Below are 21,870 nucleotides of genomic sequence, written 5' to 3'. Positions count from 1 at the left end.
TGCATCTATGTTGCAAAATAGTCACACTTTTCTTTTGCTCTTTTCATTGAAAAAAAAAAGTAATTTAACTAATGCCAAGTAAAAATTAATACATACCTGCCTGGGACAGTTCAGCTTCTTCATAATTTTAGTAGACTCTGTGCAGCAGTTGCATTCCTCCACTTTCTCCATCTCCACACAGTTGGCACATTCAGACCTGAAAGTATCACAAACAATTTTCACTCGTTTCTATCCTTCCGCCGAGTGTTGCGAATGCACACATGTTGGAAGTATTCTTAGATTTCATCAGAAAGAAATAATAACATTAGTTCTAAAAATGTAACTTGCCAACTCAAAATGTAAACACTAGGGACTGCCAGATTCGCCTTCGTCAAAAGCTCGTGCGTGTCGATCTTCGTGAGTTTGCTTCTATAAAATGTTCATTCTGGAGGCCTAGTGAATTTCTTGCATATAACCAGGTCATGTCCAAAATAGACACTAGCTCTGGAGACAGACTGAAAAACCAAGTTAGCATAGCCTAGTGCACAAACACCCACACAAACGGTACTCATGTCACAGTTCAGATCTAGATCTAGACTCCAAGCTTGACACATCCTGTCAGAATGTCCTTTTCTCGGTTGCTTGTACCCAAAATAAAACGTGACTTCGTTACTCACCAGTCTGTGTTCCCAAGGCGATTAATCATGCTGCTGTTGTCAGAAAGATGATTTTCCTCCACGTTCCTTTCATTTTCTCGTGCCCGAGGTTCAAACATAATTATATGGTACAACACGATTGTGGTTCACCACGTTTTGTGCGCCACGACTGACTGTCGTCCATTGTGCTCTCTTCCCATGTCTACGTCACAGGCACTTGGCTGGCGCGTCGGGAGTTCTCGGGTTTTCTCGGCAAAGTCCGGATGAGCAAATTTAGTACGCATGCCAGTTGGTGAACGGCTGAGCGCAGAGCGGTTAAAGTGCAGAAAAATGTCGTAACTGGAACCCCTCTACACACACTCAAACCTGTACTTGCAGGGTTTAGACACACTTTAATATCTCTGCTGCAAATAATAAGAATTTATGGCTGTGGATAATTGGTGGTGCAGTGGGATAGCTTGTAAGGTGAAAGATCTCGAAAGTTTGTAGTTAAACACATGGGAAATATTATCTTTGCTTCCAATATTTTATTTTATTCTGGAAGTGATAGTGTGTGTGTGTGTGTGTGTGTGCCTGGGTGTACACATTGTCATTGCTACTTAACTTGATTAAAAAAAGTGGAATCTCACACACACACACAGACAGACAGAAAGACAAGCACACGCAAACAGACATGTACACATAAAGGATTGAGTTCTTTACATCCATCATTTATTTCAGCTGACATTTTACAAAAACAAAGACTTCCAATGACAGATGTCTACAATATCTTATAAATGTGAAATAAACCAACATACATACATTAATCAAACCTGTATTTCACAGTTATCAACAACGTATGGATGACATTGATGAATTTATATGATGCATGAATCAATGGGTCTATCTACAGATGAATCAAGAGAAATACTGAACATGGACCAAAAAAAACACAGTTTGACAAAGTTGCTGCAGTACAAATTATACATACATATAAGAACATGTCATATAAACGGAGAACCAAGGACATGGTTTTCTTCTTGTCTTCCAGGTCTGTAAGGCCAAAAAAAAAAAAAGGTCTGTTTACGGTAACATAGGCCAAAAAAATAGGGTCGGTAGGTCGGGATTTTTTTTTCTTTTTTTTCCCCTCCCCCCAAAAACCATATTTTTACGTTATTTTGCAAAAAAACCCAATATTTTTCTTCCCCCCCTAAATGCCAAAAAAAAGTCTAGGGTCGCGCGAAAAAAATAGGGTCGGTCGGGTTACCGTAAACAGACCTATTTTTTTTTTTGGCCTAAACTGTTTTTAATGTGTATTTTCACTGTGTGTAGAACTAGAAGAAAATAACACTGTGTGTTTCCCTATGTTTATTAGTTCTTATCCCACCCATCCCCTTTCTCATCCCCCCCCCCCCCAAAAAAAAAAAAAACCCACACACACCCATGAATTAATGATTTTCAGTGCCTCGAAGCACCTGAAGGAGCCAATGAATATTCTGTCATTCATGAATTGGTTATTAAATGGGTTTTTTTTTGTTGATGTTAATAATATTCTGGAACTTGTATGCACTGATCAAGAAGATGTCAATTAAAATATTGTGTATTCCAAACGTTTAAATCATGACTGCATTTTCAGTTTGAGGCACAACCAGATGGCAGAAACACATTCAAATACATGTACATCACATAGAGATCCTTGTTTCAAACACAGCTGGGACATGCAATACAATAAACAATATTTATTTTTACAAGAATGATGGTAATATAAATCACAATAACTAAATTGACAATCACAAATTATAAAAACATTGATAAATGAGAATGAAGTTATTTTGGAATTTTTAACTTTGTTGTGTTCTCTACAGAGTTACTCAACAACTGGTGGTGCAGCTGTTGTTTTCAAAATTTGCTGTTAAAACCAGTCACATACAAAACCACACTTGGGAATGAGAATGCATGATGTTCTGCCATGAAAATTATATTTTCTTTTCTGACTAGGGACAAGTGAAACAAGGTCTGTCAAAAATGTAACAACTATCTTTTTCATACAAATGTAAATGAATTTCTCCACGCACAGAATATAATAAAATAGATCAAACACAGGTCATAGAATTTAACTGTCCTGCATACTACTAAAGCCATTCAAGCTCATGTACTGTACATACATATCTGACAGAAAGCGCTGAAAAAAGTAAATGGAAAGGGTGTTCAAACTAAATTATTCCTCTGATCACACATACTTAACACACACAAAAATATTCTGCACAAAACAAACTGATCACAAGATAATCTCCAGTTCACTGTGACTGTATCCAAAAAATGTTACTTGTTTTTCCCTTACAACTTTGACAAAATATAATGATGAAAATCAATGATGAAGTTTGATAAATCAGTTAAAAATGTTTGCAAATAATCCTGAACAAAAAAATTTAAAAGATAATATTAAGCCTCAACTGAGAAAATGCCTTGATCCAATCAAGGGGAAAAGACACTTATTTACAAACAACTCGGGTTAAAAGAGATTTCTGATCTCACAAGAAACAAGCCATTTAATGAGAGTTATGAACTTATGTACAAACAATGGCTGAATAATGAAGGCCTCTAATCTAGAACAATGGTTTCCTTTTTGTCGCTCTGTGCGCTTGTTCCTGCAACAATAAAATAGACAAATAATGTATATTTGTTGCATGCACACAAATCACTGAGCTTGGTTCCCCTCTTTTTCTAACAGCTCTTCTTAAATTCTGTACACCCCCCATACAGAGAGAAAAGAGATAGATATTCTGTACCCCCCTCACCCCCCATAAAGAGAGAAAAGAGAGAGAGATTGAGAGAGAGACAGAGAGACAGAAAGAGGGAGACAGGCAGACAGACAGAGGGCCTGCACACAAACACACATACATGCACGGGTACTTACCTCAAAGTGTGTGCCCTGCTAATTTTAAAGCCATAGTCTGATTAACTGACATCATTTTTGAGTTATGAAATCCTTATTTTGTTCTTCTTTTTTCCATCGGAATGAGCTCATGTATATGTTGAAACAGTTTGCATTTGGTTTTGTTTTTCTTGTACCCCCATGGGCTTTCTTGAATAAATTCTTTGCCTTGCCTTGTTAATCACTGATCCTATCAACTGGTAACTTACCTGGTGTGGGTACAGGTGAGTTGCGGTGGGAGGAAGAGGGACTAGCTTGTGCGGGCAGTCCTGTCTTCAGGGGCAGCTGCTGACCTGCACGCACAACTACACACATTACTTTCACATTGGGACTTAAAACACTTTTTTCCCATGTATGTGTATTAGTATATGTGTGTGAGTCTGGTGTGAGTGTGTGTGTGTGTATGATAGTGTGAATGTGTGTGCATTTGTGTGACTGTGTGTGATTGTGTGTGCGTGCATGCCAGCGTGCGTGCATGCATGTGTGCATGTGTGTGTGATTCTTACAAAAGTGATCTTAGCTTTAAATCTGTCAAACAAAAAATCAGTACAAATCTCTACCCCGATGCCAAAAAGCCTTTGCAAAGGAGTATACATTTCTTATAAGGGTGCACATCAATAACAAAGTCTTTTCTTTTCAATGCTATAAGGCCAAAAAAACCCAAGAAGGGCAAAGCCCATACGACTCACATGCTTGACCTTGACCTTTACCTTCAGCTAAACCTAGCAATGACATCATACACGAAGAACTGCTTTACACATTTTTCCTACCAAAATACATGTGACCTTGACCCAAGGTCAAGGTCATCCAAGGTCATGCAACACAAAGCTGTTAATTCAAGACATAGGAAGTACAATGGTGCTTATTGGCTCTTTCTACCATGAGATATGGTCACTTTTAGTGGTTCACTACCTTATTTTGGTCACATTTCATAAGGGTCAAAGTGACCTTGACCTTGATCATATGTGACCAAATGTGTCTCATGATGAAAGCATAACATGTGCCCCACATAATGTTTAAGTTTGAAACAGTTATCTTCCATAGTTCAGGGTCAAGGTCACTTCAAAATATGTATACAATCCAACTTTGAAGAGCTCCTGTGACCTTGACCTTGAAGCAAGGTAACCCAAACTGGTATCAAAAGATGGGGCTTACTTTGCCCTATATATCATATATAGGTGAGGTATTCAATCTCAAAAACTTCAGAGAAAATGGGAAAAATGTGAAAAATAGCTGGTTTTTAGACAACATTTATGGCCCCTGCGACCTTGACCTTAAAGCAAGGTCAAGATGCTATGTATGTTTTTTGGGGCCTTGTCATCATACACCATCTTGCCAAATTTGGTACTGATAGACTGAATAGTGTCCAAGAAATATCCAACGTTAAAGTTTTCCGGACGGACGGACGGACGGGGGGGACGGACGGACGGGGGGGACGGACGGACGGACGACTCGGGTGAGTACCAGACCTGTTTACCCTAAACCCGAGGCAAGAGTACTTTCCCAAAAAGTTGAGTGTATTTTTCAAAAAGTTGGTGTACTTTGCAAGCAAAGCCATATGGGCTAGGAAAAATGTACGCGTCGGGTGCAAACGTGTTTGTGTAAGAATAGCATGTCTTGTGAACACCTTCAGAATTTAACGCCTTCCAATACAACAAGGATAAAACAATTTTATTTACCTGTCAGTTTATAGCATTATAACCATTGTCTTCCAAACAGATAGATAATGAAAAGATGAAGTTCGTGAAATAACATCTGCGGTTGACAGTGGCAAGTTCAGATTTACAATCATCTCAGAAAACATTGCTTCAGCACGGACTACAGCCTTTTCTTCTGGCAGGATTTGCTTTGCGGGAATGAACTTCATAATTCCTTGGCAGCTTTCAGCGGATTTCTTTGCAGCAACCTTGTCCAGGTGAGTTTTGGAACTGCAGTGTCGTTCGATGTCATATTTCCCAGCATGGGCAACGGAGAAATCTGATTTACAATACTTGCAGTGTGCATGACTTTTCCCCACAGTAGACTCCACAATTCCTGGCTCTTTCTTATATTTCTCCAAGAAAATCTGCTGCTTCTGCTGTTTAGACTTGGTACAGTCATCCGAAACTGGCACATTTTACCGCTTCATTTTGCTACAATTGTCCAGACGATCGCACGTGCCAACAACTGAACAAGGTTTCCACAGCTGAAGACTCGCTGTCATGGTTATCTCCCTTCGACCGAAACCGGTATCAGTTGTACCATCCCGTAATCAGCACACCAACACCGGAAAACGTATTCTAGACTTTTTCTTATGCGTATTTTGTGCGTGTGTCGCGTATTTGCGTACCGATAATAATTTGGCGTACAAAATACGCCCAAATCGTACTGGTAAACAGGTCTGGAGTACATAGACTCACTTTTGCTTCGCATGTGAGTAAAAAAAGGTGTGGTTAAAAAAAAAAAGGGAAGGAAGGTAGGCAATCACTTTTTTTTTTTAACTTTTTTTTTCTAATGTGTACAAATTAAACCTACTTGACAGGGAAATAAGCGTGCGACTCAAGCGCTTTCGCTTTCATTGCGTTTTCTGCACTCGTTTTTTTTATGTTTTTTTTATGGGACAAATGTAATAAAAAGTTATAGGGTCGGCCCCTAAAAATAGGGTAGGTCGGGTTACCGTAACCACACATTTTTTTTTCAGGCCTAATCATTCAGTCGTCCCTTTGCTTTTAAGTGCCAATGTGTTCAGGGCTCCCTAAAGTCAACATCCCTGCGTCCTATACGCACTGGAAGCCGAAATCACGTACTAGAAATTCATGAAGGGGGTACCAGGACGCATTAAACCTATGGACCCTCTAACCATTAAAAGCGGGTGTCCCGGGTCCGTCTAGGACAGGTGTCCGTGGGGAGCCCTGGTGTTAGTAAAAAACGCAAACAACAGTAATGAGAGAATTCAATTTGCTTCCAAATTTGAAACAACCAAAAAAGATAAACAAAGCAAATAACAGGAAGTGAACTGCACTTGCAGATCAGGAAAACAAATAAAAGCCACACAAACCAAACAGATCGTCTCTCAAAAATGTAAAACCAAAACAAACAAAAAAAAAACAGGGAGGAAAGCAGAAGTAAGCATTACAGGTTTTGGCTTGTGAGTTCTTCACAAACAAACAAAACTGAACAGAAGAACGGAGGTTTGACCAACCCAAATTCAAACCTGGCAAAAAAAACACAGGAATTGAGCGCTGAATCACAATGCCTGTGGTGATGACAAAAACAAGTAGCAAAACTAAATGCATGAAGCAGAAAGTGCGTCTTAGCTTCTGGCTTGTTCACACCTCAAATATAAATGAGGACAAAAATGATGGTCAGCTCAGACAAAAATTAATAATGTGCAAATTCAAACCTGACCCAAAAAAAGACAAAATTGTGCGCTGAATCATGAAGCCTGTGATAATGATAGAGAGAAACCCAATGTAACCAAAAATATACAAAGAAATCTTATAAATGAACTAAAACATAAACAAATAAGAACAATTAAAGAAAAGGCCCCTACTCGCTGTCATGCGACACAAATACTTTCATAGAGACACCCTTCCTCGTGTGGTACAATATACCATAACCATAGCCAGTTTGAAAATGTCTACATAAAAGAAGTGGGAATATACAGAACAGAAAGGCTGAACAGCCAAAGCTTTAACCAAACACTACAGGAAAACAGATAGAAAATCCACACAGATAAAGATAGATTCCTCCACATGTAAATTATCACAGAAATATCCATCTTTTGCTTTATTCCTCAGTCAACTTTTACTGTTGCACACAACATCGAACGCAGAAGAAGAAGAAGAACTGTTGCACACATTTGTTTTCCTCAGCCAAACTATCCACTTTTCAAAACATCACATACAGCTGAAATTTCAGACTGAACTGTCACATCAACATCTTTCAAAGCACTAAAAGTTTCCAAAGGGTAGCTAACAAAGGAATGACATAAAGTGTGAAATCGTCACACATAAAGTGTGAATCGTCTTGTGAAGGAACAAAACAGAACAGGTACCACCAAGATTAAAACAAGCACAAAGACACACACCAGCACAAACCACCAAAAACCAGACCCAAACAGATATTTTTCTCCAAAGACAATCCTCTTTTCTTTTCTTATTCTGATATTATGCCTGTGTTTCTTTTCTGTTGTTGTAATGAAGTTTCAAATGTTCATCACGTATTTGTTTACTGATTCATTGATTTTGTTAAAAAGAAAAAGAAAACACACCAGTAACCAGGTTAGGTACGTTTATATCTATAATCAATATTTCAGCACGTTACTGCCTTCTTCGGGATGGTAAGCTTATGGAAAGAATGGAATGACGGCACGTGACACACAGTGTAATGAATTTTTATGATGATTAATGATGTCATATTGTTTCTCGCGCGTTCTTTCTTTCTCTGGCGTTCTCTGTTTTTTGGTAAGATTTTTTTCATTGATTTTGTGCAAGGCGCTTAGAACTATAGGAGGATTTGCGCCATATAAACACCCTTATTCTTATTATTATTATTATTTCAACGCACCTGATGAAGCGGGTACAGCAGATGCTCCAGGCATGGTGTTGCTGGTAGCTCCAGAAGTGATGACACCCGGCAACTGGCTGGGGTTGACGAGACGGTTGAGGATGTTTCGCTCCGACATCTGCAGACGTTGGGTGACGGGGGGGACGCGGGCGAGGGTGGCGGGCAGACGGGCCACGTCCTGCTTCATGTCGCTCAGCAGTTCCTCCAGCTGGTTCAGCACTGAAAGAACAAGGAAAAGCAAATGCTTACACAGGGTCCCCACTGGTTTTTAGAAACAAAATTCCATGACTTTTCCATGACTTTCCATGAGCCTCAATAACATTTTCCATGACTAGATCCACAGGTCGCCATTTCCGAACACGCAAACTTTTTACGTCTTGTCACTGCCAGTTTTGACACTGGCTTGCTTTGCACTGAATTTGAGTCAGTTTCTACGCAGTGTCTCTTTGACAAGCAAGTCAAGCATTTGCTACGCAGTCAGATTATCGGTAATGTTTGCTGGTCCTGTCATTTCACAAAACTGGACCAGCCACTGTTTGTATTCATCTGCACTTTCGTAAATTCCGTTTCATAACCGTCACTAACACTGTGACTTGACGAACTGTCATTTTTTTCACCGCGATACACAGTTCATTGCGAAGATCTTCCAATTCCGCATACTTTTTGTTGTCAAGAAACAACTCGAAAGAAAGCTGGCGTGCTAAAGGTTAATTTTTTTTCTTTCTTATTTTTGTTAAATTCCATGACTTGAATTGAAATTCCATGACTTGAATTGAAATTCCATGGAAAATTAAAAATCAAATTCCATGACTTTCCAGGTTTTCCATGACCTGTACGAACCCTGCTTACACGACTCGCCTTCGTCATTTCTTGTTCCATCCCTTTTAACCCAGGTACGGATATATCTGTACCCACTCTAACGTCGATCTATCGCCTGCATTCCAGCGTGTTGATACACAGTTTCTACAATTCTGAGTGACCTGCTGCAGCACAGATAGTCTCGGCTAAAATAAACTTAGTCAACATAGGTGGAGTAGAAAGTGTTAAGGACAGGCTTAACCTGTAGCACTACTGTACACAAGAAATGCTGACCTTTGTGCAGCACAGCATTGGCAGGCTTGTTGCCACCCAGAGATTCCTTGGACAGGTGCTGGTGACTCTCAGCCAGACACTCCAGCTCAGCAAACCTGCACACAACACAGCAAAGAAACAGCATTAAAAACAAGTCGCGTAAGGCGAAAATACAACATTTAGTCAAGTAGCTGTCGAACTCACAGAATGAAACTGAACGCAATGCAACGCAGCAAGACCGTATACTCGTAGCATCGTCAGTCTACCGCTCATGGCAAAGGCAGTGAAATTGACAAGAAGAGCGGGGTAGTAGTTGCGCTGAGAAGGATAGCACGATTTTCTGTACCTCTCTTCGTTTTAACTTTCTGAGCGTGTTTTCAATCCAAACATATCATATCTATATGTTTTTGGAATCAGGAACCGACAAGGAATAAGATGAAAGTGTTTTTAAATTGATTTCGAAAATTTAATTTTGATCATAATTTTTATATTTTTAATTTTCAGAGCTTGTTTTTAATCCAAATATAACATATTTATATGTTTTTGGAATGAGAAAATGATGGAGAATAAGATGAACGTAAATTTGGATCGTTTTATAAAATAAATAATTTTTTTACAATTTTCAGATTTTTAATGACCAAAGTCATGAATTAATTTTTAAGCCACCAAGCTGAAATGCAATACCGAAGTCCGGGCTTCGTCGGAGATTACTTGACCAAAATTTCAACCAATTTGGTTGAAAAATGAGAGCGTGACAGTGCCGCCTCAACTTTCACGAAAAGCCGGATATGACGTCATCAAAGACATTTATCAAAAAAATGAAAAAAACGTCTGAGGATATCATACCCAGGAACTCTCATGTCAATTTTATAAAGATCGGTCCAGTAGTTTAGTCTGAATCGCTCTACACACACACAGATAGACAGACAGACAGACAGACAGACACACATACACCACGACCCTCGTCTCGATTCCCCCCTCTATGTTAAAACATTTAGTCAAAACTTGACTAAATGTAAAAAAGATAAGGAAGGAGACTGACTGAAGAAGAGAGAGATGGGGGTAGGAGGAGGAGAATAAGAGAAACGGAAAGGAAAAAAGGAAATACACAGACAATTTTGAGACAAAACTATGAAGGAAATACCGCATAAAATCTGAACTGGAATACCAACATCCAGACAATCCCTCCCACCAACTTTTTTCCCTAGCGCCTTCCTTCACTCAAACTAAATAAACTCGAGAAAAGTTCCTGTCACAATTGCATACAGCTGTCTAACAGTAAATCCAACCCCAAACTCAAGAAAAGTTCCTGTCACAATTGCATACAGCCATTTAACACTAAAACCAACCCCACACTCCAGAAAAGTTTCTGTCACAATTGCATACAACCGTCGAACACTAAAACCAACCTCAAACTCAAGAAAAGTTCCTGTCACGATTGCATACAGCTGTCAAACAGTACTCGTCTTATTTCCCTCCAAAATGACCAATCCACCTTTCAGTAAACCTGTTTTGAAAAAAACTACACAGCTGCTTTGGTTCCAACACAGCCTCCACTTTGGAGATTCTTTGATAAGCCCAGGCATTTACTGTGCAGCGCATTTGCAATACGCACATCTTTGCCAACCACAAAATCCAGTGAACCTGGAGACATGAAAGAGAAGCGATGCGAGTACGAACCTGGCGTTGAGAGCCATGGCAGGGTGTGCAGGGTCCTGGGTCAGGTTGAGGTAGGCGGCACGTCGCAGTTGTTCCTCGATCACCAGGGCCTGCTCCAACAGCTGGTAACAAACAAATACATGTTTATGATGTTAGTGGGTCTTTCCAGGTTTTTTTTTCCAGTTTTGTTTTGTTTTTTGAAACATTATTTCATTAGCATGCAAATCTCTCTCTCTCTCTCTCTCTCTCTCTCTCTCTCTCTCTCTATGGTAGCCATTGACAAGATAAAATGAAATGGTTTTGCGGACATAGAAAAGCATAGGTTCTGCTTCTTCCTCCTCCCATCCCACCTGACTGATCGCTGCTATACATGGGAGATTTCTCTTTACATTGCTTTTCATCCATTGGCGAAAGTGTGAAGAGAGAAGAATAAAAATGAAACACTTGCTTATATTTGTAGAGAAGAAAAAAAACATGACAAAGAAAGCTTGGTGAATGTTCATGAGCTTTAGAAAGAAAGAAAAGCACCCAAAATACAGTCGAACCTGTCTAGAGACCACCCAAGGGACTGAGCAAAAGTGGTCTCTCTAGACAGGTGGTCACTATAAACAGGTGATTTATATAGTCGTAAAGACCGTCGGGGATCCTTCGGGGTGGTCTTAATGGGCAGGTGGTCTTTATGGACAGGTGGTCTTTATGGACAGGTGGTCTCAAGGGCAGGTTCGACTGTACATGTAGTTCTATAAACAGCACGTACCTTAAATCTGCGAGCCAGGAATTTGTTCTTGATCTCCAGGAAGTTTCCTTTCCCCTGTTCACTGATGAAGGGTTCGTTGATGATCTGGAACCTGGGGTCATTCTGAATGTCTTGCCAGCGACCGTAACCATGACTACAGCAGGGTCAAGGTCAATGAACATAACTTTGACGCAAAAAAAGTACAGTGGTAATGACCAGCTTCACAGTCCTTTCTACAGTACATGTACCTACGCAACAGAACGAAATGTTAACTTATAAACTGAGGAAGAAAAGAATGTTGATATACATCCTTGTTACTACTTCAGAGATATTAAATATGACACTCTATTTCCTCCTGTTCTATTCTGTCTATTTTCACTTGAAAGCAAATAATGATCTAGTACATTTGCACCCATGCACCAGATCATAAATAAAAACAAGCGTTAAAGAGTCAAAGGCGGCAAGATTTCATGGAATAATCATTGCAGGCAGGATGTCCAATCCATTCAACACATCATTTAGGAAAACTGCATTAAATTGAATTGAATTGAACTGAATTGAACTGGACAGGCCTGGCCTGGCCTGGAATGAACAGAACAGAACAGAACAGAACTACAGCAGTCCCTCTCATGAACGGACACCCTTGGGCCATAGCAAAACTGTCCGTACATTGCAGGTGTCCGGTCACGGGAGGGGTGACCACACCACCCCCTCCCCCATACACTCACACAGAGACACACAAACAACAGGATTGAGTCTATGCTAATCACTTCTTGTGGCTACTAAACAATAACAATAAACTCCTAATACTTCTTTAAACGTTCTGTAAAAAGGATTTGTATGAAAAGTGTTGAAAAGAAGAGATAAAATAAATCCTCAAGGCAGTGAACACACTCACCATGCACTGACATACGAAAGCAGCCACACAAACACAGCACAGAGGAGCGTGTGCAGATGCTTTGCAAGAATAAGCTTGAAAACCAGTTTGAATAAATAGCAGCAGATAGAGCTGCATGTCATAATCAAGTAATTTATTTGTTTCTTGTCTGGCTTTATTGACTGCATGCCGATCATGTGGCATGGCAGTGACTTTTCACTCTTCAGTCGGAAATACACTGTACATAACACAGCTCCCACTCTCCCTCACTAATGCCTACCCCAAGCCGTGACAACTGATGCTTGGAAATTGTGTGGAAGAGTACACCTCTCTATTTCTCTCCAATGCTCTTCCTGCTGACATGCGGTGACACCGGACACCCCACAGAGTTAGCCAGCTAACCCTCCACCCCCCCCCCCCCCTTTCTCTCTCTCACTCCCTCCAGCCATGTACTGCTGGGGGCTGTGGCCAGAGAGGCCAGCTGCACTGTTCACTAAGAGCAAAACCAGTTGACTGTGTCGTAACTTTTGACAAAGCAAGACAACTGAAGGGTTTAGATTAGGCAACCGACTCACTGGTCGAGGCTGAGGGGAAACAAGAGTATCTTGTCAATGAAAGAGGTTACACACAGACACGCGATGGGTACACGTGCACTCAAGTTATCAGTGACTGTCATCACACCTTTGCGGCTGTGATCTTTGTACCAAGAGCCGGACTGCTCTGTTATCGATTTTGTTGTGGTGAAAATTTGACGATGGTCTGTCCGTACATTGGAGGTATGACCTGCTGTTGGGACCGAAAATAAGTGTCCGCGTCCACGTTTTGCAGGTGTCCGTTTAAGGGGGGGCAAATATAGAAGGAAAACACTCCGTGCCGAGCAAATGTGTCCGTACATGTCAGGTGTCCGCTCACGCCGGGGGCCGTACATTGCAGGGACTGCTGTAGAAACAGAAACAGAACAGAACAGAACTGAACTGAACTGAATGGAAATTAAAACAACTTCACAGAAAAGGATACGTGACGATGCCAGTAAGCAGCCAGTAGTCATGACGACGATGCCACACTTCATGCTCGCGTCCCGTCTGCAGCGCTCGCTGTTCATTGGCCCACAGGGTGTGAAGCTCCGTGAATCCACCGTCGGCAATGTTGAACATAAAACGATTACTGGGCTCCCCGTCCTTCTTCTCTCCGTCTTTCTTCTCTCCTTCCTTTGTGTCTCCTTCCTTCTTTTCTCCGTCCTTTTTCTCTGCCTCCTTCTTCTCTCCATCTTTCTCCTCCACTTCTTTCTTGACTTCGACCTTGTCTTTGTCCTTTTCGTCTGTCTTTTCGTCGGATTTTTCTTCCTTGACCTCCGGCTTCTTGTCTTCCGTTTCCGTTTCTTTCTTCTCGCTGGCATCGTCCTCTGCTTTCTTCTCCTCTTTGTCTTCCTCCTTCTCTTCCTTCTCTTCCTCTTTCCTGTCTCCTTCTTTCACTGCTTTTTCCTCTGTTTCCATCTTCTCTTCTGCTTGCTTGGTTTCTTCTTTCTTTTCCTCTTCTGAAGATATTTGAACAGAACTTTATGGTTAATACTTTCAAATAAGTACAAGAGAAACATTTTGTTCACCCTTAGTTTACCTGTTTAGCGGATATTGTCTTATCCATATCATGCTCTGGCTTGACATAAAAAAATCATTCCATGGAGACTCTGATACCATCTTCACTTTTGGGCTAATATGGCCTTACAAAAACTTGCATGTCTTAATCAGAACCTGAGAAATATTCATCCACAAATATATTCGGGCATCACTACAGATTTTGACGCTGAAGCAGCTGGATTTTTGTATATGCTGTTTAGCACAAATTAAAGTCAAAAGGCTAATCTGTCACTTTAGATGTGACACTAAGAAATTAATCAAATTTTAATAATAAATTTTCATTTGATTAATATACTTACCCAACTCACATATAGCAATTAACCCTAGTTCAGTGCTGGTAACGCTGTACGCGTCCCCTTGGTAACAAGGAAGACGCCTCTAACAAAGAGTGACCATGACCCCCAACAGGGACAAGGCCAGACCGAGATCGAAGCTGCCTTCCGTATGCGCGTGCAGCGCGCATACGCCGCCATTTGTATCATTCTAACCGAAGCCCAACTCATTTCTTTTTTAGATAGATAGAACCCCAAAAAAGCGGGGAGGTGGGAGTTGGAGTTGGGTAAGTATATTAATCAAATGAAAATTTATTAAAATTTTTGATTAAATTACATATCTTATCCCAACTCACATAAAGCAGATTTCTACTGTAGGAGGAGGGATACTCACAATATCAAGAAAGGAGAACTTGTCCTGCCACTACCATAGCTGGTAGAACGGAACTGCCGTCCTGTCGCGTTCCCGAGACATCTCTGAGGTAGTAATTGATAAAAATGTCCTCTGAGCGCCAGTAGGCTGACTCCAGGACCTCTGAGAGGCGCCCGGACGGAGAACTGCTAGTGACGATGCCCAGGCTCGAGCCTCATGAGCTCTGGCCGCAGTAAGAGGCAGGACTGCCCGATTGTCACCTGACTGGCCTTGCCACCAAAGACAGGCCTGCCGAATCAGTGTGGCCAAGGTGACTCGTGAAATGTCTTTACCCCGAGCCGTGTTGAGGGAGATAAAGAGTAGTTTTTGACTTTCAGAACGAATAGGCAAGGTCCGGGCCAGGTAGCTGCTGAGGGCCCTAACCGAACAGTTAAACAAGTCATGGTCTCCGGGAGAAAGCACATTGCTCAGCAGGGTTCGACACTAGCGGGGGCGGGGGGCGGAACGCCCCAGAGTTTTGTGTTCCGCCCCAAACATTGCCGAAGCTTGGGGCCCACTCCGCCCCAGGATAAATCTCCGACAATGACAAACCGAAAATTTTAATGCCAGAGCCAATCACTAAAAATCGCCAGTCAAAGTCGTCACTGAAATTTGCGTAACGATCAATGCCGCAGTCAAGAAAAACAACAACATTGAAATCGTCGAAGGACAATGCCGCAAGGGAAATAACTCCCAGATTGCGCTCTTTAGCGTGAGAGATAAGTATCGCCTTCAAATGCCAAACGCAAAATGTGGTGACACATCCCTGGTGTAAAAAGACATGGAAATGAAGATGAAGAACAGCGTGGAGAGAAACGAAAAAAGGAGACCGATGCAGCCAAAAGCGCGAAGCGCTGTCGTAATTTCAATGTCAAATGGTTGAAAGAATTTCCCTGGCTTCAGTACGATGAAGAACAAGAGGCGAAGCCTTCAAGGCTCACGTAAGAAATCGACAAACAGTAACACAAACTCAATCACTCCGTCACACATACACACACACAGTACACACACACACACACACACACACACACACACACACACACCCACACACACACACACACACACAGAAAGAGCATAGGTGAAACTGTGCAAGAAAGCGAGACACTAGATCTAGATCTGTCTGTCTGCATGTAGCCTACTTACAGTTACATGGACACGACTGCCAAATAGTCTCGGCCCGCTCAAAATAACAATCACCGAGACTTTCAGTAATTCCATCGCGTGACGTCTAACCCTCGTACGTCATAATGTGACGTCAATGTAATATCGCCGTCCGGGAATACAACTGCCGTAACTCCATTTTTTGCTTTTTTGACATTTTTGGCATACCATATCAGCATATCAAGGGGCATAACTTAGCAAAGTCGTAAACACTATCTCCTATAAATAAACGCCCTGTCATCAAAAAACAATTACTGTATCTCAACTCACTTCGAATCTTGTGGGAAGAAGACTGCCGTAAATTGATTTACCTCAACTGTATTTGTATTTTTCATTTTTTGCCGGATACACAACTGTCGTATGTCAACTTACGGTTGTAGCATTGCAGATTTTTACAAAATGATTGCTAGGAATGCCTCAAGTTTCTCACATACGACAATTGTTCTCCAGCTTTCTCTTCAATTTTAATACTTTTCGTAAAAATTGCGATTCACATTTTTATTTTACTTTCTTGTTCCTGTTGTTTGGCGCCACAATTGCCAAAACATCAAACCACGAAAGCTGAAGCATCAAACCACGAAAATAGGTAAGTGAAAATATCCAAGATCTCTGAATAAAGCCTACAACGAATATCAAAATAAACCAATGCATATTACCAAGCATTTAAGACTATAATAACCAGTATTAATCATTATTTAGCACAACTTCGTTGTTTTGTATAATTGTATTGGTGGGGGACACCGGGGCAGGTTGAGACACGAGGCAGGCTGACTGACACGTAACATTCTGGCAGATTTTGTTGTTGTTGAGATTTTGTTTTTTTGAAAAATTAGTACACTTTAATATTACTTTTGTTCCACGAACAGTATCTGCAATGAAATATCGAGTGAAACCATCATAAGTCTCATAAATATTTTTAAGATTTGAAATCTAGTAAGGCATGCTTAGCATGGGCGTGCCCCATCTTGCCATATTTTTGTCCTTGAGTTTCAAAGCGTTGCTTTCCTTTCTGTTTTGGTCAGTGTTTGCCAACCATGGGAATCCATGTCCGAGGAAGCTTTCATCAAGGGGATTCCAGATTCGAGGGTCGGGGAAGGCAGTGTACGGCCATGGCAATGCGAGCAGTGGCACATCACTGTGTCAAGGACGTGTCTCTGTGGACCACGCAGGATCTTGATGAAATACTACATGACGGAGACAGGCTGTACTTGTCTGCAGCTGAAGCCCATGACGTCACAGTGCTTTTTCCCAGTGAAGCTATTCAAACTGTAGTGATTGAAGGACGCAAAGTAAACCTTCATGTCGACAATAATCGCAATGGAATGCTTGGCAGCAGAGATGCTTCCCTCGATGAGGGTGCAGTGACTTTACAGCAAACTGTTGAACAGATTGAACATGCTGCAGTCTTCACTGTTGGGGGTGTCTTTTCTTCTTATACCATTGGCATCATGAAAGTTCTGTCAACATTTTACGTATTTGATTCCCACAGCAGGGATAAGAAAGGAATATGTCATCCTGAAGGTCGTGCTTGTGTTACTAAGCATGAAGGATCTGAGAGTTTGATCAGCTTTATGCATGATCTGTGTCAGTCGCTCGGGATGTCCAACGAGGCTGTGTTTGAAGCTGTGAATGTGTATGCCTCTGTTGAGATGACGGAAGACACTGTTCCACTACCCCACCTTAGACAATTTGAAGATGAGGATGACATTCCCCTGATCCGTCTTAAACCAGGCAGACAAGATGAGGATGAGAATGACGTTCCAATGAGACACCTTGAACAAGGTGAGGATGAGGATAACATTCCCTTGATTAACCCAAGAAAAGGCAGACAAGACGAGGATGACAATGATGTTCCACTTAGCCACCTTAGACAAGTTGACGACGAGGATGACATTCCACTACCCCACCTTAGACAATTTGAAGATGAGGATGACATTCCCCTGATCCGTCTTAAACCAGGCAGACAAGATGAGGATGAGAATGACGTTCCAATGAGACACCTTGAACAAGGTGAGGATGAGGATAACATTCCCTTGATTAACCCAAGAAAAGGCAGACAAGACGAGGATGACAATGATGTTCCACTTAGCCACCTTAGACAAGTTGACGACGAGGATGACATTCCACTAAGTCACCTTCGGAATGTTGATCCGTGCATTGAAATGGAGCATGAATCGGATGGAGATGTCCCACTTCCAACAATTAACCAGTGTTTGACAACTGAATGTGCCGAGTCAGAGGCTTCTTCGGATCATCTAAGCGATGGCGATGATTATGTTCCTTCAAAGGAAGAATTGAAATTTCTGGAGTGTTCATCATCTGAGATGAGCTGGGATGAAGACTATGGTGATGCTGTTTGGTGTAGCACAGCAGGACACCCTGCATCTTCTGAAAACCAAGAGGAAGTGACAGACCCAGAGCATATAAGAAGTGAGCAAACATGTGACAGTGACACAAGCAATACTTTAATTGGATCACCCACTGCAGGACATTCCCAAGCAACAAGTCCATTTACCGTTCCCACTCAGGACAAGCCGAGGCAATCCAGAAAAAGACTCCGACATGAGGATGATTGGAAAGAGAACAAGAGAAAACGGCTCAGGAACAGTGGAGAAAGTTATGTATCAAGAGCAGGAAAACTCAAGAGAAAAAGAGAGCTGAAATCAGGTTGTGGGGACCAATGCAGAAATAAGTGCAAGTCAAAAGTCTCAGAGGATGAAAGGATCCAAATTTTTCACAGTTTCTGGAAATTGGGTTGTCTCACACAACAGAGGCAGTACTTGTGTAAAACAGTCAAGAAACGTGAGAAAAAAAGTACACACACAAAGTCATCTTCAAGGAGAGGTTCCACTTATGAATACCACCTGCACATCCATGGAAAGATAGTTAAAGTTTGCAAGAAGATGTTTCTTGATACTCTGGATATATCAGACACGGTTGTTGCCACATCACTGAAGAATATTAACTCTCTGGGAACCTGTGATGCAGAAAAGCGGGGAAAGCAAAGCCAAAGAGGCAACTCAAAGGACAGTGAGAAGGATGAGATTAGAAAGCACATTAACAGCTTTGCGAGAGTGGAGAGTCACTATGCAAGGAAAGATTCAACACGAGAATACCTGGAAAGTTCCCTCAGTCTGCTGAAGATGTATGAGCTCTACGTTCAAAAGCGGGAAAAGGAAGGATGCAAAGCTCCCGCTAGTGAAACCACCTACAGATATGTTTTTAATCGTGAATTCAACATCAGCTTCCATAAACGAATGAAAGACCGATGTGATATCTGTGCCGCCTATGAGAACGGATATTACGATCACACAGAAGAGGGCGAGTACAAAAAGCATAACCAGATGAAAGAAGATAGCAGAAAATTCAAAGATGAAGTAAAAGCGAGATTAAAGGATGATCCAAGTCTTGCAGCGGCAGTGTTTGATCTTGAAGAAGTTCTGCCGACCCCTTCAAGTGTTGAGTCATGCCTGTATTACAAGAGAAAACTGAATACCTACAACTTGACAGTGTATGATTACAGAAACGGACAAGGATATTGCAATGTCTGGGCAGAAACTGCATCGAGCAGGGGATCGAATGAGATTGCCAGCTGTGTTTATAGATACCTGGAACGCATCAGCAAAGAGGGGGGTGTCAAGAAAGTGGTGTTATTTTCGGACAGCTGTGGAGGGCAAAACAGGAACAAAAACTTCCTTACAATGCTCTGGTATGCCCTGACAAAGTTTCATTTTGATGAAATAGAGCACGTGTTCTTTGTATCGGGTCACTCTCAGAACGAAGGGGACAGCATGCATTCTGTCATTGAACGGATGAGCAGACACGTGGCCGTGTACACCCCGAGCCAGTGGGCACAGAATATGAGAACAGCCAAGCGACATGCACCTCTGTACATTGTTGACGAGCTGGTTCAGTCGGACTTTTTTGACTTTAAGAAAGTAGCAGAGCTGTTGAAGAATTTCCAGTTGGACACAAAGAAAGAGAAAGTTAGGTGGTTGGACGTGAAAAGATTTAAGCTATCGTCACAAGAACCAAATGTCGTAGACGTTGGTTATGACTACACAGGCGATTACTGCCAGCTCAATTTGGTGCGAAAACTGAGAGCTGTCCATAGCATCCCAGATCCTGCTGACATTGTCTTGGAAAACGTTTCAAAAGCCCCATTACCGATTACCAAAGAGAAGTACAATGATCTGGTCAATCTCTGTGAAAGGTACATCATCCCAAAGGCACATCACCACTACTTCAGATCGTTGCCCCATGATGCCTAATTGGCTTTACTGTGGTCAGCATTCAAACAGTGAAAAAGGCGTTCATGTTCAAGTGAGCAATATCACATAGAGTTTCGTGGTGGGTGTGAACTTCTTTTCTTCTTTTACACCCAGCACATTTCAGGTGTTCAGAACGTGAGCATGAACAGTCAGGCCAACAGCTCCTAAAGAATGACAACAATTTAAAGAGACCAATGCACATAAGCAATACTAACGACGTTTTATTTTGACTACAGAATGTCGCAAGTTCAGGCTGAATGACTATGGTTATAAACTGTTCAATAGGCATGAGTTTGGTTATGTTGGAACATTAATACGTACTTGAACTAACTGTTCCACAGACAGGAACCCAGTTTTGTTTTTCTCACATCAGTGTTCATGAAAGATAGCACAAACGAATCATTACCTATTTTCATTTTGTTGCAAATTTAGAGTTAATGGAGTTAATAGTCATGGTATGACCTTTTTTTTAAACCAACTGTTTTATAGACATGAATAAAGTTGAACTTTTGCTGTTACAAGTAAACGTCTTGAACGTAATTGGACAAATTGCTCGCTCTCTCTCTCTCTCTCTCTCTCTCTCTCTCTCTCTCTCTCTCTCACACACACACACACACACACACACACACACACACACACACACACACACACACACACACACACACAAACAGACACACAGCCAAATTTAAACAAATACATTACTAAATCACGGTTTTTTCTCTCAATAAAACGGCAAACATCAAGCATTATAGTTAATACATTTAAAACTTGCCATGACAGCTATCCTACTACTTAAATCTGCAATGTAAATACCGTAACTTTGAAATCCTTTCAAAGAGATCTCTCTCAATCTGTATACAACTGCCGTAAATCGAGTTACCTCATTTACATTTGCGCCAATTTCTCATCACTCTCATCGTAACTTGACTTACGGCAGTATTGTTTCCGACTTTCTGTCAAAAAATCAGCATAGTGTTAAAATAACAGTTAAGGACTTAATTTTTCAAAGAGAAATTATAATAGGCAAACGAACCAGATCACAACAATGTTCTGTGTGAAACAACGACGAATTTTGGGTAATGGTGACCAAGATAAATAGTTTTTTTCGTCTCCTGAAAATTTTGGTTTTTAGACATACGGCAGTTGTATTCCCGGACGGCGATATGACGTCTTCAAATGTTAAAGTTTCTACCACAGACATACACACATACATACGCACGCACGCACGCACGCACAGACAGACAAAAGTTAGCATCGCATAGGCTACACTTACGTGAGCCAAAAACAGACAATGCATTGCCGCCCGTGCAGATCTTATAGCGGAGAACCACTTGGAAAAAGTGGTGATTCTGAAGTATATATATATATATATATACTTAGCATGAATAACAGTGGGCCCCAGATTTTTGTTTTCCGCCCCAGCAATTTCCATCTCCGGGGCCAGTGTGGCCCCAGGCCAAATAAGTTAGTGTCGACCCCTGCTCAGGGAGGGGATGCGGATAAGAGGGGATGTTTGACCAGGTTTCTGGTTTTTAGCAAGAAAATTTGGCCTAAATTTGAGAGAGATAAAGCCGTCTTTTTCAAACGAAATATCCCTAGGAAGACCGGACAGCGCGTGTACCTCACTACCACGTCTAGAGGTCGCAAGAAAAACGAGGAGCAGTGTCTTACGCGTCAGAT

At 41.4% G+C, this 21,870-nt stretch overlaps 1 protein-coding gene across 7 annotated transcripts in view; it reads right to left on the bottom strand.

Annotated features, from left to right (window-relative positions):
* Nucleotides 1-1,324: 1,324 nt before the first annotated feature.
* LOC138978279 (chromodomain-helicase-DNA-binding protein 4-like) overlaps nucleotides 1,325-21,870 on the bottom strand; it is a 76,673-nt gene continuing 56,127 nt past the window's right edge. For 6 of the 7 annotated variants that reach the window (XM_070350950.1, XM_070350953.1, XM_070350952.1 and 3 more), the window contains 6 exons: nucleotides 13,458-13,974; nucleotides 11,585-11,717; nucleotides 10,849-10,949; nucleotides 9,190-9,284; nucleotides 8,098-8,316; nucleotides 6,543-6,784 (listed from right to left, as the gene is read on the bottom strand). In XM_070350950.1, the coding sequence (XP_070207051.1) occupies nucleotides 6,558-6,784; nucleotides 8,098-8,316; nucleotides 9,190-9,284; nucleotides 10,849-10,949; nucleotides 11,585-11,717; nucleotides 13,458-13,974 (1,292 nt within the window). In that variant the 3' untranslated portion in view covers nucleotides 6,543-6,557. Of the gene's footprint in view, nucleotides 3,263-3,758; nucleotides 3,843-6,542; nucleotides 6,785-8,097; nucleotides 8,317-9,189; nucleotides 9,285-10,848; nucleotides 10,950-11,584; nucleotides 11,718-13,457; nucleotides 13,975-21,870 lie in introns of those variants that run through there. The other variant, XM_070350956.1, reaches the window with a different exon arrangement.

Source organism: Littorina saxatilis, linkage group LG10, assembly GCF_037325665.1.
Source record: "Littorina saxatilis isolate snail1 linkage group LG10, US_GU_Lsax_2.0, whole genome shotgun sequence".
Lineage (NCBI taxonomy): Eukaryota > Metazoa > Mollusca > Gastropoda > Littorinimorpha > Littorinidae > Littorina > Littorina saxatilis.
The sequence above is the reverse complement of the archived record's forward strand: the minus strand, read 5'-3'. Positions and strand labels throughout refer to the sequence as shown.